The sequence below is a fragment of the Laetiporus sulphureus genome, assembly GCF_001632365.1.
Source record: "Laetiporus sulphureus 93-53 unplaced genomic scaffold LAESUscaffold_59, whole genome shotgun sequence".
Taxonomy (NCBI): domain Eukaryota; kingdom Fungi; phylum Basidiomycota; class Agaricomycetes; order Polyporales; family Laetiporaceae; genus Laetiporus; species Laetiporus sulphureus.
The window spans coordinates 102,264-116,778 of NW_024468568.1; the positions used below are offsets into that span (position 1 = coordinate 102,264).

The window sequence follows — 14,515 nt, forward strand, 5'->3', positions numbered from 1 at the left end:
CTCAGTCTCTCGCGGTCTGAGCCTGTGCCGTCTGACCTTGAGCGAGAACCCCCATAGACCGAGTCGAACTTAGGAAGCACGCATAAGAGGGGATCGGATGGCATACTCCTTTCCCTAATACATAGACATAGGAAAAGTCACCGGGTGATTTCTGAGAGCACACGGCCACATCGTCTGCCTCGCGGTTTGCACGTTGGGCAGTTGTTGGTGGACGGCATCACAGCGATCTGCCAATCAGGCTGAGACCCCGTCCAGCCCGAACCGGGCGTCTGATGCGAAGGCGCGATCACGTGGGTATATCTTGATGGCGACCGGCGGCTTACGTAATAATGGTTTAAGTCGCATATACGGGTTCCGCTGGCGATCAGGCAGCAGGCAGGCCACTCCCACTTTCCCCATTTTCACTCTCATGATTGATGAACCCAACATGGACGTCGTGAGTCACCTTGACCGATGTGAATAGTGCCTTTGACGAGCTCTGTGCAGTCAACGTACGGACGTAGCCGACAATCCATCGCTGACTTAGAGCAAGAGCTACACGATATATTCTCTGATCACCCGCAATCACACCTGAATGACGATGGCGAACCAATTATACCGGGAAACGCGCTGGTTGACGTACTACGGGCGTTTTCGAGAAACCACGATGCCGTCGACCTTATGAAACCGGAGGAGGAGGCCCAACTAACGCAGCTGCTCGAAAGCAACCCTGGACTCGCGGTCACTCCTCAAGTTCTTCTCCAATTCATCGCAATGCGGACAACATTCAGTCCTGATGAAAGTCCAGAAGGTTCGCCTCCGCACCCTTCAGATGAATTGGAGCAACGCGGCAGGACCGAGGAGCGCGATTATAATGAAAGCCATTCACGGTCCTCCAGCCGAGATTCAACCGGGACGTCGATATTAAGGCCTCCTTCTCGCGGACCGCCGGTCCCTCCGAAGGACTCCCCATTCGACGCGACGCGTCGGCAGCGCTCTACGCCATTGAATACTACCACTGCTCCTTCCAGCTGGACGCGACGACGTCCACCGACCTCGAAGCGTACCCCTTCTCAAGATCGTTCGACGAGTGACTCTGACGTAAGTGACCGCGTGCCACGTTATTGCCTTACTCTTACTTAACGGTAACATCCAGTCAAGCAATCCTCCTAGCGCGTATAGCCGTACATCTGGTCGAAAGCGTGGTCCTTCCAACCCGATCAGTCCAACTTCGATCGACGCATCCATGTCTCCGATCGACTCTCCTTCCTATCCTATCTCTATTTCGCGTCCGCAGTCACGCGCCGGGTCGCGACCGCACTCGCGTGCCCAATCCCGATCTACGTCGCGAAACCTCTCTCTAACGCAGGACCACTTCGCCTCTTTGGATGCAGAGCTCGACGAACATAACCTAGCTTCTCCGGAATCTAGCATCGACTATGGTCCGCAGGTTCGTTCAATCAGCGGACTGATGTCCCCTCCACCTTCGGGCCAGTCTGAGACATCATACGACGATGATAACGATTTCACGGAGAGGGTCTCAACACTGCCGATGCCTCGAATGGGGGTAGAGAGCGACGAGTCGGAGTCGGAGTTCGACGACGCGTCCATCTTAGGACTGGTGATGAGCCGCTCTACGACATCGTCGACGGTATCATTGGACTTGCATGAGCGGTTGGACGCGTTGCAACGCGCAAACACCGATCTTGCGCGAAAGCTTTTAGAGGCGGAGAAGACGCTGCAAGACAGACTCGCAGAACATGAGATCGAGATTGAAGAGATGGAGTCGAGACTTGACGAGGTCAGAGGTGAGCTGAGTGCAACGAAAAGGGAGGAGAAGGAACTTCGAAACAAGGAGGTCTGTCCGCTCGAAGCGTGTTCCTCAACTGCTTACTAACAGTTCTTCTTTCAGCGCGCGAGCCAATCGCAAATTACAATTCTGGAGGGCGAGGTGACCAAGCTTACGAAGAGCTTGGAGAGTGCTCGCGCGTCGTATCAGAGTTTGCAGAAGCAATATCAAGAACAGTGTGGTATGTATAACACCCGGCTGTGGCTTTGTTGAGATTCACTGATCATGTTTATTAGCTGAGGCCGAGAGATATCGTGATTCGCTGCGGCTAAAGGACCGAGAGGTCCGGACACTCAGGGAGACTATAGCTCTTCAAACTGTGGAGAACAACAAAATGTTGCATGACATTGCGACCGCCGAGGATCGCATCAACGTTCTCGAGAACAAGCTTGTCAGCGCGAGCCATACAGCTTCACAATTAAGCGATCAGAAGAACGAGAACCTCCTGCTCAAGGAGACCATCGATCGTCTGCGTTTTGACATCGACGAGCTGCGCAACAGCACGACAAACAGCAACTTCCTCTCTGGGGCGGGTGGAACGGCTCAGAGCGACTCAGCCAAAACCCTTGGCTCGGAGATGGACAGAGCTGAGGAGCAGGCGAAGGCGGCTGAGGACGTGAATGAGGAGGCCGAGGTTTCCGCTCAGCTCACGCTTACTGAGGAACAGGAGGACGAGGATGATGAGGACTTCGTCGAGACCATCATCACGCGTACGAAGCGGGTAAGCAAGCATCATCACACTAGTTGACGATATCATTCTGAACGCGAGTTGCGGGATATACAGAAGAAACCCAATCGTGTCAACCGGGGTGAGAGCATCAAAGTGGATGAGGTCAAGGAATACTGCGATTCTGCCGCTCAACATGAGATTGCCGAGTTCATAGCATCTTGCGGCATCCAGACAGATGCCGAACCATCGGCTCTCACTGCTTCCTTCAGTATCCAGACAGATACGCCGTCGCTATCGTCGCTGTCGATACAGACGGATCCTGCGCCCGAGGCCGTTCCAGAAGTAAGACCCATGGCAAACGTGGAGATACAGACGGAAGAGATGGAAACGGAGCTTATTCCCTCAACGTCATCTTCATTCACACTATCTGAGGATGACGACGAGACCCTCGCTTCGTCTTCATCCACCCTCCTGCCACCTACCCCTAAAGCACAACACGAGGAGTTGCATCCCCACACACACGACCTCCCCCCGGACTACAATCAGGTTACCGGCCAAGACCGTGATGAGCTCGCCCTCCGCGTTGCGAATGAGACGCTGAAGAAGTGGCACAAGGGCCTGAAGCTGCCCATAGAGCCTGTGAAAGGTGGCATTTCCGAAGACGCCGCGGAAGACTGGAAGGCGCTCAAGGAGGAGCTAGGCGTCGAATGCGCGGCTATCGACAAGATGGTCGAAGAGTCCGCAAAACACCGTTCACCGCGTGCCGGCAAAGATGGTGAACACCGCCGACGGCGGAGCCGCTTTTACAACATCTACAACACATACTTCCTTGGCGAGTCGGAGGGTGGGTCCGCCATGTCGACCACTCAGTTCCTCTTCTGCATCGGTGCCTCTGCGGCGGTCGCGTTCATCGTCGGACAGGCTATGGCCCCACACTATGTTGTGCCTGGTGGGCCCACCTACTATGATCGTGTTGCCTGGTCGAGCTTTAACTCCATCCAGGCCACAGGTGAGGGCTTCCCTGGAGACGGCTCTACTGCTATTTGGAACGTGCTCGGTCGGCTGCTTGGCTTTGGGGCTACGAGGCAGCTGCGAGCATGGCCGACATAGTTTAGCCCTCGCGCCGCGGATGTATGTTTATCGCTATTTATCTTGAACGGATCATCCAGCTCAACCCCCTTGCCGACATCTTGTGCTCTAGTTCCGGGACAGATTCATTTTTTCCTCCCTCAGACTTTGTGCAATATGAATCGGCTTGCGGATTGGATAACGATCATCTCACGACGTCCTTGCAACGTGTCCTGCATGATATCCTTCAAGATACCGTAATACCTTGTTGCTTCCATATGATTTGAGTTGTGTATATTACAGATATGTGTAACAAGCATGCCAAAATGCGCCCCGCTCGCCATGGCAACGTGGCTCGTTCTAATGCTACTGAATGAAATGCTCAAGTGAAGTGATGGCACAGGGGTAATAGGGTGTCAGTATGCATGATGGGGAGAGGGAGAACGCTGACACTGTGGTACAACCTTAGTAGAAGAAGCGATGTCTAGTAGGGTGAATGGCGGTGGGGGGAGGGTGGGGGAAGGAAAGTGTGAATGCGAACGCCTGTCCGTTTCTATGAGCTGCTGCAATAAATCATGTCCTCCGCGCATATACACACCGAGAGAGAAATCATATACAAATCATGGGCCGCTCTCTATGCGAGCTGTCGGATGCGACGGCCCCGTTGCCCGTGCCCGTGCCCGTGCCCGTACGCGACGTGGACGGTCGGCGCGTGCGCACTTCGAGGCGCACTTGATCCTCGTCCTCGCTCTCCTCGTCCTCGTCATCCTCATCCTGGTACATCTGACTTGTGCTAGGTTGGAGCTCCATGTCATCGTAAGAGAGAATAGATGAATCAGAGTCGTGGTCGTACGAGCTCGAGGTGTCCGAGTCGTGACGTGACAATGCCTGTTCGATGCTAGGCTGCACGATCTTGCACGAATGCGCGAGCGGGCTGCTTGCCCGCGGCCGGATTTGACTCTGCCGGGCTGCATCCAATGCTGCAGGGTCGGGCGCTGACGCGGGCTCGCCGACGTCGGTCCGCTGAAGAAGTGCGTAGGCAGCCGATATAGTAGGCGGCGGTGAATGTCCCAGACTTTGAGAGCTCATGGACGACACCGTGCTGAGCAGGCCACTGGGAATTGACGGGATAGGGCTTTGTGCGACGCCGCCCGCTCCGAGGAGAAGGGTCTCGTCATCCAGCTCGTCCCCTCGATCCCCCGAATACAAGCTCGTCACGTCCTCCGACGGCCTCCCGTAATCCGCGACCTCACCCCAGCTCGCTGCACGCATCGCAAACGTAATCGGCCCGCTCGAGTTGCTCCTCCGCGACGGCACTGCCGCATTGAACGCGTCCTCACTCCGCCGCGCAAGCCTGCCGCGTCCTCGGATGCTCCTGCTGCGTCGTGGTGTTGATGACCCAGTCTCTGGTGTGGCGGCCTGCTTCCGCCAGCCCCGCATCCAAGGCCACGACGAGAGCGACAACCGGCTCCTTGGTCGGTCTTCCAGTGTCGAACTGTCCCCGCTCGGTGTCGACGCCTGGCTGCAAGACGCCGGAGATGGCTGCGGCGAGCCTAGTCGCAACGGCTTCGGAGGTACCTCGAGCGTCATGCCGGGCATCTTGGACGGAAACGACCCGCGCCGCTGTTTGTACATATGTGGCGCATGCGTCTGGCCAGACGACGATGACCCTAGCTTGTCCCACATCTCGAACGGCTCGAAGCTCGACCCATTCTTCAACAGGTGCGGGCTCACATCGGGCGTCGACTTGTTGCGTGACACATCCATCCGGCGCGACTGCCGCTGCTTGCCCTTGTCCCGCTCGAGTGGCTCACGATCCCGTGAGGACGCCTGCCGGTGGGGTGCACCGGTCGCGGTGCGGTGCCGGACGAGCGATGGCGCGGAGCGCACACCGACGTTCTTCGTCTCGTCCTCGCGCGGCGTGCTCGAGCTCGACCACGGGCGAACGTTCCGCCAGAAGTGCGTGATGCGGTTCGCAACGCCGGACCACCGGAAGCGCACGGAGGACATGGCCGAGCTTGTCTCGTCGGCGGTGACCTCGAGCGACGACTGGCTTCCCTTGAGCTCGGTCTCACGCAGCCACTGCTGTGGATTCTGCAGGTCGCGTAAGATCCACGGATGTCTCTGTATGCGCGCATACAGTCAGCAATTACCGCGTATATCCGCGCATATACCCACACACCTTTACTTCATCGAGCGTGATCCGCTTCCTCGCGTCCTTTTCGAGCAGCCGCTCCAACAGGTTGACAACAAGGTATCCCTCCGTCTCTTCACCCTTCTTCTGTGGCTTCTGATGCCGGCCGCCGGTCGGGATCTGGTCGACGCCCATATACGGGTCCACGTCCCAGTCTTGCCGTCGGATCACCTGGAAAATCTCAAACTCGTTCGCCGCGCTGAACGGCAGGTGCCCGAAAAGCAGTCCATACAGCGTCACGCCGAATGCCCACACGTCGATCGCCTTCGTAATCGCGGGCTTTCGCCGCGGTGCAGAGAGCTGCAGCGTACTTGACGACGAGGAGGCCTCGACTGATGTATCGGTTACAATTTCGGGTGCGAGAAACATCGGCGTGCCTGCGGTCTTTGACAGATCCGAGTCGTCCATCAGAATAGGATCCTGGTCGTCTGGGTCGATCGACCCTGATCCAGCCGCGGCGAGTCGCTGTGCATAGGAGAAGTGTGAGACACCAAAATCAGTGATCTTGACAGTTCGTCGGTCGGCGGACCAGAGCAGATTAGCGGGCTTGATATCGCGATGAATGATACCTTGGTGATGCACTGCACATCGCGCCAAGCGAAACGAGAGAACGGTAGAAGTGAGCGCTGGTAGTCAGCAACTGCGTTATATGACGAGCTCTGAACAGCTCACGGTACTCAAGACCCAAGATGACGTCTCGGCATATTCGTCTTGTCTGCTCCACACGCAGGACAGGCTCATCGTTGGCGGTGCGCCACTTGATCTCACCGCCCTGCAGGTACTCCATGACTATACATAGGTTGCTCACATGTTAGTTCATATCTAAATATGATTGATAGAAGCCACGCGCTTGCTCAGCAAGGTAGCAATACGGTTGCACGGGCGTATTGCAGCCGTGCTATCATGGGTGGATACCCCACATCGGTCCCGCATAGCCAGTACCGCCGTCACGAGGGCAAACATACAGCATGCGAGTGCACGCACCGTGGGCAGGCAGCGTACAGGAGACAGCGACGACGAACTCGAGCGAATGAGACGTACCCATGTAGATCTTCTCTGACAGATTATCATCGATGACTTCGAGCAATCTGACAACGTGTGGATGGCGACACTTCTTCATTATCGCAATCTCCTTGCGGATCTTGTGTTCAGTGCTGCCTAGCTGGTCCGTGAGTGGGAGGTGGGGCTGGCTGGGCAGCTTGCGCTTGCGCAGTTGGCTCAACCGGTCCTGCCTGGGATTCTTCCGTTTCACAACCTTGATAGCCTGCACACACACGCACGCATGCACACACACACAGCCCACACGGGCACACACAGACGGCCACACGTCAGTCACGCACCCTCAGAATGTGGCAAGGCACGCACCACCTCGCGTCCGCCCCTGGACGTGTCGCGAGCGAGCCAGACCTCGCCGTGTTGGCCGCGCCCGATGCGATGGTCAAACTCATACGAATTGATGATGCGGCGGTTGTATGGGCTCTTGGAGAGACGGACCTCGTGGGTCATGATGACCGCGCTGGCAAGGTCGAGGACGTCGTGCTCAGCAGCGTCCGGGGCGTGGTGCTGGCCAGAGCCCGAAGGGCCGTCGTCTGCCACCATGTGTGTCGGTGACGGGTAGGTGCCAGCTTCGGGAACAAGGACGGGGAGATGAGAGGAGGAGGAGAAGGGATGCGGGGAGAGGGACGGTAACGGGCACGGTAATAATCTGAGAGGCACTCCACTCCACGGTCGGTGGCAAGTCCAGTCATGGGCGCTTATCTGACGGCGGCGTAACTGGCATCGCGTAAGCGCCCCCAGATCCCAGACGATCTCGCCCAGTAAAGCTGATCTGACCCAGCAATTCAGACAGGACGCCCTCAGCTGCGCTCGTTCGTTACGACCCCAAATATTTCATCATTCGCTTCTACTCGTACATCATTTCCCTCGAAACCACCGCCGGCTCTCCTCAGCAGCAACACCCTCAAACTACGGCACTCAACGCGGGCACGTGCAGCGGTCCTCCTCCTTCACGTCTTTCATCACCTGCGGGCGCGAGTCAGCTTCAGAATCGAACAGAACACCACATCAGGCGAAGACAACACCGTGTGGGCAAAAAATTAGACGTAGGAGATGGCCACCGTTGTTCTGGAGCGCACAATGTGCCCGGAACAGCGCGAGTCACATCTCGCGGTACATCTCGCGGTACATCCGCATACTTGATGCAGCCCGCTGCGCAGACAAAGCCCCGCTTCTCAGTCTAGCCGACTCCGCGCCGCGGGTCGAGATCTCGCGTCCAGTAAGAGGAGAACCATTCACTCACCTGCTCGACGTGCTGGCCACAGCCCTGCAAATACCATGAAACGTAATGGTCAGCTCGCGTTCCCAGGAGAAGCAACAGAAGAATTGTGGTAAAACGGAATCTGGATCGCGTGCGGCCACATCGGCGGATCATGAATCGCCGAGAAAATAGCCGGTTATGGCATCGTCGACCGTTGGCTGATGCATAATGGCCGATAATGACGCTCGAACACGCATATGTGGCTCTGAGCGCGCAAAGGCGACTGGTGGCCAGTATCGCGGGTAATCCGAGCGCGTATATGCGGCGAACCGAATAGAGCTCCTATATAGGTACCAGGATCCCGAGGCGGATCTCCCGGAGTCTTTGTTCGTGGTAGTCCCCGAGTCGATTACAGCAAGGGTCGCGGGAAATCTGAGTGCATACACACGGAGAGCCGAAGAGATCTCCTGTGCACAATGCAGGTACCGCCACTGGGCGGTGGGCCTTCCAGGCCGCCTCTCAAACGCGCCAACCGATCGCACAGAACATGACACCGATGATCAAGGTCAAGAACGTACCTTCCAAGTGGTCTTGCCGCACTTGTCGCACTTGACGAGGAAGCAGGCGTTAACAGGGACAAATTGCTCGGCAAAAGCCATTATTCTGCAAATGCAGCGGTCCAGATCAGGGTTTGTAAAGATGGATCGAGGACGTTACCGCTGACCTGATGTATGGATGCTATGCACAGTAATGCACGAGCGTTCGTATGTGGTTGTGGATATGGACGCGAGAATCTAGCACGACAAAGTCGGTCATCGTCCGCTCGTCAGCATACGGGATCTCGGGGAGATCGGCGGTGCTCACACAAAGATCTGTACGAAGCGGAACCCGAGTGCACTTAGCCCATCTGCGCCCGCAACCACAAACGAGTCGCACTCACCAGACGTTTGAGAGAGAAACGGCGAAGACGACGCTGACGAGTTTTTGCAGTTATAGGCTGCCGCCGATGTCACAATTCCGAATTTGTGTAATCTGGCACGTGATGAAAGGCCGCACGGGAGCCAATCACCGCAGCTAATGGTCGCGTGTCCGTGGCGGTCGGGAATTGCTCGGGCCCCACGTCCTCTCAATATTAATGCTGCGTTCAAATCGCTGTAAATGGGAGGTAAATAGTTTAAGTGTTGACGTTGACTGGCGGTATAAGTTCATACACGCCGGGCTCGACCTCCAGCAGAGCAGTCCTAGGGCAGCACAGACGTGCAAATGTCCTGTGCATACCGAACGCAAGCCTGACAAACCACCGCTCTAGCCGATGCCATTGCAGCCCTCGAATTCCGAATAACCCCACTGCTCGTGACTATCCGCCTCATCCTCAGGCAGAACCCAAGCATGATAGTGAGATATGCTTCTGACCGTTGCCATTGAAGCGCCTGGCGAGGAAAATCACGAGCCAGTGCAGAGGGCAATATTACGACGGCGAGGGAACGATGCCCGGCGGTCGAGGTCAGAGGACAGTCCAGAACGCAGAAGATGAAAAACGACATGTTTGACAGACCGCCGGGAAGGAATTTTGTCTGGACACGAGCGATCCATGTCATGTTTGACAGCAGACGCTGTGGCGCTCTGCGAAGAGCACTTATAGTCAAGCCTGGCGTTACACGTTTGGGTGCCTTGTGTTCGCACTAGTCCGAATGAATTAGTCCGAACAGTGATTATTTTCAATGCGCACCCAACAATCTCCCACGCCAACGTCACCGTGTTGGTCTTGAGAGCTATACCAAGCAGACATCATAAAATGACAATGCAGCATCTCTGCATCACTAGCTATGGCCGCCGCTCCAGAACCCTAAGCATTGCGCCCGGAAGAAGAACCAAAGTGGTACGCCAGTGACTCGAGTCCCAATACATCGGTAGCTTTCGTAAAACTTCTGACACAGATCCACGCGAAGCAAGGACCCCTTCCCCGCAGACAATCGCAGCTCGGGTTCAATACTCAATGGCCGCGCAGCCCGTTGAGAAGCATCAGGGGCTTGATGGACAAGTGAAGTCCGCCAGATCGCAGCCCCGTTGAGTCCAGGACATTGTTTCATTTTGAGTCTTCTGAGTTCGCCAGCTCCGCCGTCCACGAGCGGAAGCGAAGATGAGTTTGGACTGATAGATCTATCGCCGGCAGGCTAGCCAAGGTTCTAAAGAGTGGCAAAGCGTCCCAGGAGGGCGGTGGTCCTATCATCACCACCTTCTTGCGCATGGGTGGGCACCGCATTTGAGACGGATATGATGAGCATCGCCGCCGAAGATGTACTTAGTGGACTCCGACGCGCTAGGCCCGTGCGAATAGACGCGATCAGCGATATATCATTTCATTAGTAGGCACAGCCCATATGCCACCCGCAGATATAGATGCTCAAATTCTACACACCATGAAATAGTACGATCTAGATCATGTCATCTTGCCTTTGCAATTCCCAGGCCCTTTCGCTCGCCAACGCAATGTCATTTTGAGCCCTTCGCCAGCGCCTTCCGCGCATCGAGTACGACCCTTCGCAGGCGGCGCAGCGCTTCGTCGACCTCCTCCGCGGGCAATAGGCTGAACGACGCACGCACATATGCCGTGCGACGTCCGCTTGGATAGAATGTCGTACCGGGCAGCGCGAGTACACCCCGCTTCAGCGCGATCGTCCGTATGAGGTCCTCTGAGTCGTCTTCCACGTCCTGCCCGGCGCCTGGCTCGCTAAGCAGCAACTTGAACCTACCCACACGCATACATATTAAGTGAACTGCAGGCGAAAATGAGAAGCAGACAACCACACACCAGAAGAACATCCCCGCCTCGGGCGTACACCACTCCGCGAGGCCCGCGAGGTGCCGCTGCATTGCGGCCTCGAACACGTCGCGCTTCGCACGATAGAACTCCGCCACGCGCGCGGTGTGCGCGGAGAAGCCCGCGTAGCCCCATGAGGAGAGGACCTTGTGCGCGAGAACCTGCGAGAAGGACGAGGGCTGCAGGTTCACCATCATGCTCTACGCGAATGAATATCATCTGTTGGCAGCGAAGGGGGAGGGCTCGGAGAACAGGGGGACGTACGTGCACTTCCATTGCCTTGAGGATGGGCTCGGGCCCGGTGGCGAAGCCGATTCGAATGCCCGAGGAGAGAATCTTCGAAAGGCTGTCGAATCGGAGCACTCTGCCTACTTCTGGCTCGGACTTCTCGAGAGAGAAGTAGGACGGCGGACGGCTGGCAGCACCGTAGTAAAGGTTGTAATATGGGTCATCTATAGTACGTCAAGCGAATCAACATTGTTGATCTGTTTGATTGTATAGAGAAAGGCGGCACCTTCGAGGATTAGGAAATCATGCTCTCGGCTGAGCGCGAGCACCTCTTTGCGGCGCTCGACGGTCGCCGTGACGCCAGTCGGATTCGAGCCGTACTACTCCAGATCACACGTTACCTTCCGTGACGCACGGCAGTGCATGGTACCGACTTACGGGTATGGTGTACAAGACTTTAGGCTTGGGTTTTGATGCGGGCCAGCTCTCCAGCATCGTGCGCAAGGAATGCGAGCAAATGCCCTGGGCATCAGTGTGGACCTCTGCGAATGTAAGTTTATCTGCACTCTCTAGATACGCTTAGAGTTGTCTCACCAATCATGTCGCATTCGAGCGCATGGAAGATAGGGAGGACGCCTCTGCGAAACAGGCATAGGAAGCACGCTGAGAAGTTCAAGAATCGCGACGCACGCGTATACAGGTGTCTCCACGAACATCGCATCGCCGGGGTCCAGCAGCGCGGTCGCAGCCTTCACGGAACATAACATCCAGAATCAGCCCGACGATACATTAATGTCCCCCACACAAACGCATACCTTGAACAACAAATCCTGCGATCCCGCGCCAACGCTCACGCCCCACCCTTCGCCTTTTCCCCGTGCATGCAAGTACTCCTGCAGGCCAAACATCCACTCGCGCAGATCGTGGAAGCCGGAGGTGGGGCCGTATTGCATACCTCGGTTCAGCTCCTCCTCGGTCAGCTCCATCTTGACATCGCCTCCCGGCCTGGTCGGGTCCCGCATCGTGAACTGGAGGGATGTGATCGGGAACGTCTCCGCGTTGGGCTTTCCCGCGAGCAGCGAGATCAGGCCGGGACGGCTCTCCAGCGGGAGCAGCGCGCGGACTACAGGCGGGTCGCATCACGCACGAACACTGAAGATGGAGGCGCCGACTTACTGCCATCTTCCCGACGGCTGCGGGCTGCCTTGGAGAGGCGGGCAGCGTAGAACTCGGGCGGAAGCACGTTCAGCGGCACTTTTGAAAAGGGATCGCTCTTGTGAGTACCGTCGCGGGCAGAAGGGCCGTTAAGGTGTGTCATGGTACCGTTTATGGCGACCCTCGCAGTTTTCTCAAATATTAGCACTTAAGAAAGGCAGGGAGGATACTCTGCTGCGTTGCGCAGATCTCGAGCTCGGGGTTTGGACTTTATAGAGCATGCATGTGCCGCACCATATGGCCGGCTAAGTCATCAGTGAGTCATGAGAATTGAGAACGGTTGGCAATTTAGTGCCGATGCCAAGGAGTTTCAACTGAGCAACAATGATTGAATAAACCGCGCTATAGTAGTGGAGGTTTCAGAGCGAGCGTTCGACTCTGAACATCATGGACATGGACGACGGTGGTGTTGCTGCGCGCGCTCGTAGCAATACAGGACCTGCCATTCCTGGCCGTCGATCTTATTGACAGGTTCGACGCGCAAATCTGAGAGCTTTACACAGAGCGAGAAGATCAATGCCATACTTAATCGCTCGCCGGCAGCCTGACAGCCTGGCAGGACCATGCGGTCGACAAAGAGCAGCAGAGCCAGCTGACCAGACAGTGGGCGGCCAAGTGCGATCACGCTCAGCCACAACTGTATTTGGCGCTATTGACGGCCGCGCGAATACTGGCAAACTCTAATTTTCCGCGTCCACACAACATCGCGCAGGCTTCGGCGCCGTCAAGACCTCAAGACTATCTGCAACAATGGCCTCTCGCCCCACCGTCAACGTGCGCTCGACGACTGGAGGTTCGTCGGCCATAAGGTCATAGCGTTAGAAGGAGCTGATTTGCGTGTCTTTTCGTGGATAGAGGCGTCGAGCTCTCTCCCCCTGCCCGCGGTCCTCACCGCCCCGATTAGGCTCGATGTCGTGCAGCAAGTGCATAGTGAGTAATATCAGTATTTTTGACAAGCTGGTCTCGATGTCTCGCGCAGAGAGCATCGCGAAGAACAAGAGGCAGGCGTACGCTGTCAGCGAGAAAGCCGGCCACCAGACCAGCGCCGAGTCCTGGGGTACTGGTCGTGCCGTTGCGCGTATCCCCCGTGTCGGTGGTGGAGGAACCCATCGCTCCGGCCAGGTACGCACCAGTCAGCAATGCGCGAGAACTCGTAGCTCAAAGTATGCGTTAGGCTGCGTTCGGCAACATGTGCCGCGGCGGTCGCATGTTCGCACCCACCAAGACCTGGCGCAAGTGGCACGTCAAGGTGAACCAGGGCCAGCGCCGTTTCGCCGTCGTTTCTGCGCTCGCAGCCTCTGCGCTTCCGTCGCTCGTCCTCGCTCGCGGCCACCGCATCGAGGAGATCGAGGAAGTGCCCCTTGTCGTGTCCTCTGCGATCGAGTCCTTCGGGAAGACCAAGGAGGCGGTCGCCCTCCTCAAGTCGCTCAAGGCGTACAGCGACGTCGTCAAGGTGTCCAACTCGCGCAAGCTCCGTGCCGGCAAGGGGAAGATGCGCAACCGCCGCCACCGCCAGCGCCGTGGCCCGCTCGTCGTGTACAACGAGGACAAGGGTATTGTCAAAGCCTTCAGAAACCTGCCCGGTGTCGAGCTCGTCAACGTAAGGAGACTCAATCTTCTCCAGCTTGCGCCTGGCGGTCACCTTGGTCGGTTCGTGATCTGGACTGAGGGTGCGTTCGGCCTCCTCGACGAGGTCTTTGGCACCTTCGACAAGCCCTCCATCCACAAGAAGGACTTCATGTACGTGATCTCCTTCACGATTTCTGTTGGCTCAGTTCTGATCTCGATTTGTGCTACAGCTTGCCCACCGCCAAGATCAGCAACCCCGACGTCACTCGTTTGATCAACAGTGACGAGATTCAGTCTGTCGTTCGTCCCGCTGGCCCTAAGCACCAAAATCGCCCTTGGACGCAGCACAAGAACCCTCTGGTCAACAAAGGCGTTCTCTTCCGCCTGAACCCCTATGCAAAGACTCTCCGCAGGCACGAGCTTCGTACGTGTTTGCTACCTGACATTCACTGTGAATCATTGATTCTCAGCCTCCTTCACAGTCAAGCAGGAGCGCGTGAAGAAGCAGAAGGCGAAAGCGAAAGCGAAGGCGCCCAAGTCTGCTGGCGAGACCTTCTTGAACACACTCCTCGCCGTCTAAGCGAGTGTTTCTCCGACTTTCCGAGCTGGTGCTGTAGGAGGAAACTGGTCGCGGTCATGCCTTGCGGTCTGGCATTTACCTTTAC

At 56.7% G+C, this 14,515-nt stretch overlaps 6 protein-coding genes across 6 annotated transcripts; 2 read left to right on the plus strand and 4 right to left on the minus strand.

The window, feature by feature from the left end:
• Nucleotides 1–376: 376 nt before the first annotated feature.
• Nucleotides 377–3,818, plus strand: LAESUDRAFT_731104 (uncharacterized protein). The gene is made up of 7 exons (XM_040909973.1): nt 377–436; nt 487–1,080; nt 1,136–1,837; nt 1,892–2,009; nt 2,065–2,549; nt 2,613–3,629; nt 3,700–3,818. Exons 1-6 carry the CDS (start codon nt 428–430, stop codon nt 3,606–3,608), a joined length of 2,904 nt encoding a protein of 967 aa, XP_040759271.1. The 5' UTR covers nt 377–427; the 3' UTR covers nt 3,609–3,629; nt 3,700–3,818.
• A 140-nt stretch (nt 3,819–3,958) lies between these two features.
• LAESUDRAFT_731106 (kinase-like protein) lies at nt 3,959–7,429 on the minus strand. The gene is made up of 5 exons (XM_040909974.1): nt 7,126–7,429; nt 6,802–7,024; nt 6,433–6,549; nt 5,749–6,341; nt 3,959–5,690 (listed from the first exon to the last, which is right to left on the minus strand). The coding sequence occupies exons 1-5, from the start codon at nt 7,357–7,359 to the stop codon at nt 4,176–4,178; spliced, it is 2,682 nt and encodes an 893-aa protein (XP_040759272.1). The 5' UTR covers nt 7,360–7,429; the 3' UTR covers nt 3,959–4,175.
• Nucleotides 7,430–7,734: 305 nt separating this feature from the next.
• On the minus strand, nt 7,735–8,676 carry LAESUDRAFT_663735 (uncharacterized protein; the record flags this gene model as incomplete). The annotated part of the gene is made up of 3 exons (XM_040905082.1): nt 7,735–7,782; nt 8,060–8,083; nt 8,596–8,676. 3 exons carry the CDS (start codon nt 8,674–8,676, stop codon nt 7,735–7,737), a joined length of 153 nt encoding a protein of 50 aa, XP_040759273.1.
• A 390-nt stretch (nt 8,677–9,066) lies between these two features.
• On the minus strand, nt 9,067–9,965 carry LAESUDRAFT_459833 (uncharacterized protein). The gene is made up of 2 exons (XM_040902561.1): nt 9,747–9,965; nt 9,067–9,687 (listed from the first exon to the last, which is right to left on the minus strand). Exons 1-2 carry the CDS (start codon nt 9,825–9,827, stop codon nt 9,259–9,261), a joined length of 510 nt encoding a protein of 169 aa, XP_040759274.1. The 5' UTR covers nt 9,828–9,965; the 3' UTR covers nt 9,067–9,258.
• A 545-nt stretch (nt 9,966–10,510) lies between these two features.
• LAESUDRAFT_717425 (PLP-dependent transferase) lies at nt 10,511–12,384 on the minus strand (the record flags this gene model as incomplete). Its single annotated transcript, XM_040907336.1, has 9 exons — nt 10,511–10,766; nt 10,830–11,038; nt 11,103–11,290; nt 11,353–11,446; nt 11,505–11,635; nt 11,661–11,704; nt 11,757–11,815; nt 11,882–12,189; nt 12,243–12,384. 9 exons carry the CDS (start codon nt 12,382–12,384, stop codon nt 10,511–10,513), a joined length of 1,431 nt encoding a protein of 476 aa, XP_040759275.1.
• A 647-nt stretch (nt 12,385–13,031) lies between these two features.
• On the plus strand, nt 13,032–14,430 carry LAESUDRAFT_663753 (60S ribosomal protein L4/L1/L2; the record flags this gene model as incomplete). The annotated part of the gene is made up of 6 exons (XM_040905083.1): nt 13,032–13,074; nt 13,137–13,211; nt 13,261–13,403; nt 13,456–14,021; nt 14,081–14,274; nt 14,333–14,430. The coding sequence occupies 6 exons, from the start codon at nt 13,032–13,034 to the stop codon at nt 14,428–14,430; spliced, it is 1,119 nt and encodes a 372-aa protein (XP_040759276.1).
• Between the last annotated feature and the right edge of the window lie 85 nt (nt 14,431–14,515).

Excerpts from the sequence above, each read along its gene's own strand:
- LAESUDRAFT_459833 (XM_040902561.1), bottom strand. The coding sequence starts at position 9,827 with ATGCTGCATTGTCATTTTATGATGTCTGCTTGGTATAGCTCTCAAGAC. Across the intron at positions 9,688-9,746 it reads TTGGCGTGGGAGATTGTTGG|GCACCCAAACGTGTAACGCC; the intron begins GTGCGCATTGAA and ends TGCGAACACAAG.
- LAESUDRAFT_731104 (XM_040909973.1), top strand. Across the intron at positions 1,081-1,135 it reads GTTCGACGAGTGACTCTGAC|TCAAGCAATCCTCCTAGCGC; the intron begins GTAAGTGACCGC and ends GGTAACATCCAG. Across the intron at positions 1,838-1,891 it reads AGGAACTTCGAAACAAGGAG|CGCGCGAGCCAATCGCAAAT; the intron begins GTCTGTCCGCTC and ends TTCTTCTTTCAG.
- LAESUDRAFT_731106 (XM_040909974.1), bottom strand. The coding sequence starts at position 7,359 with ATGGTGGCAGACGACGGCCCTTCGGGCTCTGGCCAGCACCACGCCCCG. Across the intron at positions 6,550-6,801 it reads GTCAGAGAAGATCTACATGG|TCATGGAGTACCTGCAGGGC; the intron begins GTACGTCTCATT and ends ACCTATGTATAG. Across the intron at positions 6,342-6,432 it reads CATCTTGGGTCTTGAGTACC|TGCATCACCAAGGTATCATT; the intron begins GTGAGCTGTTCA and ends CGCGATGTGCAG.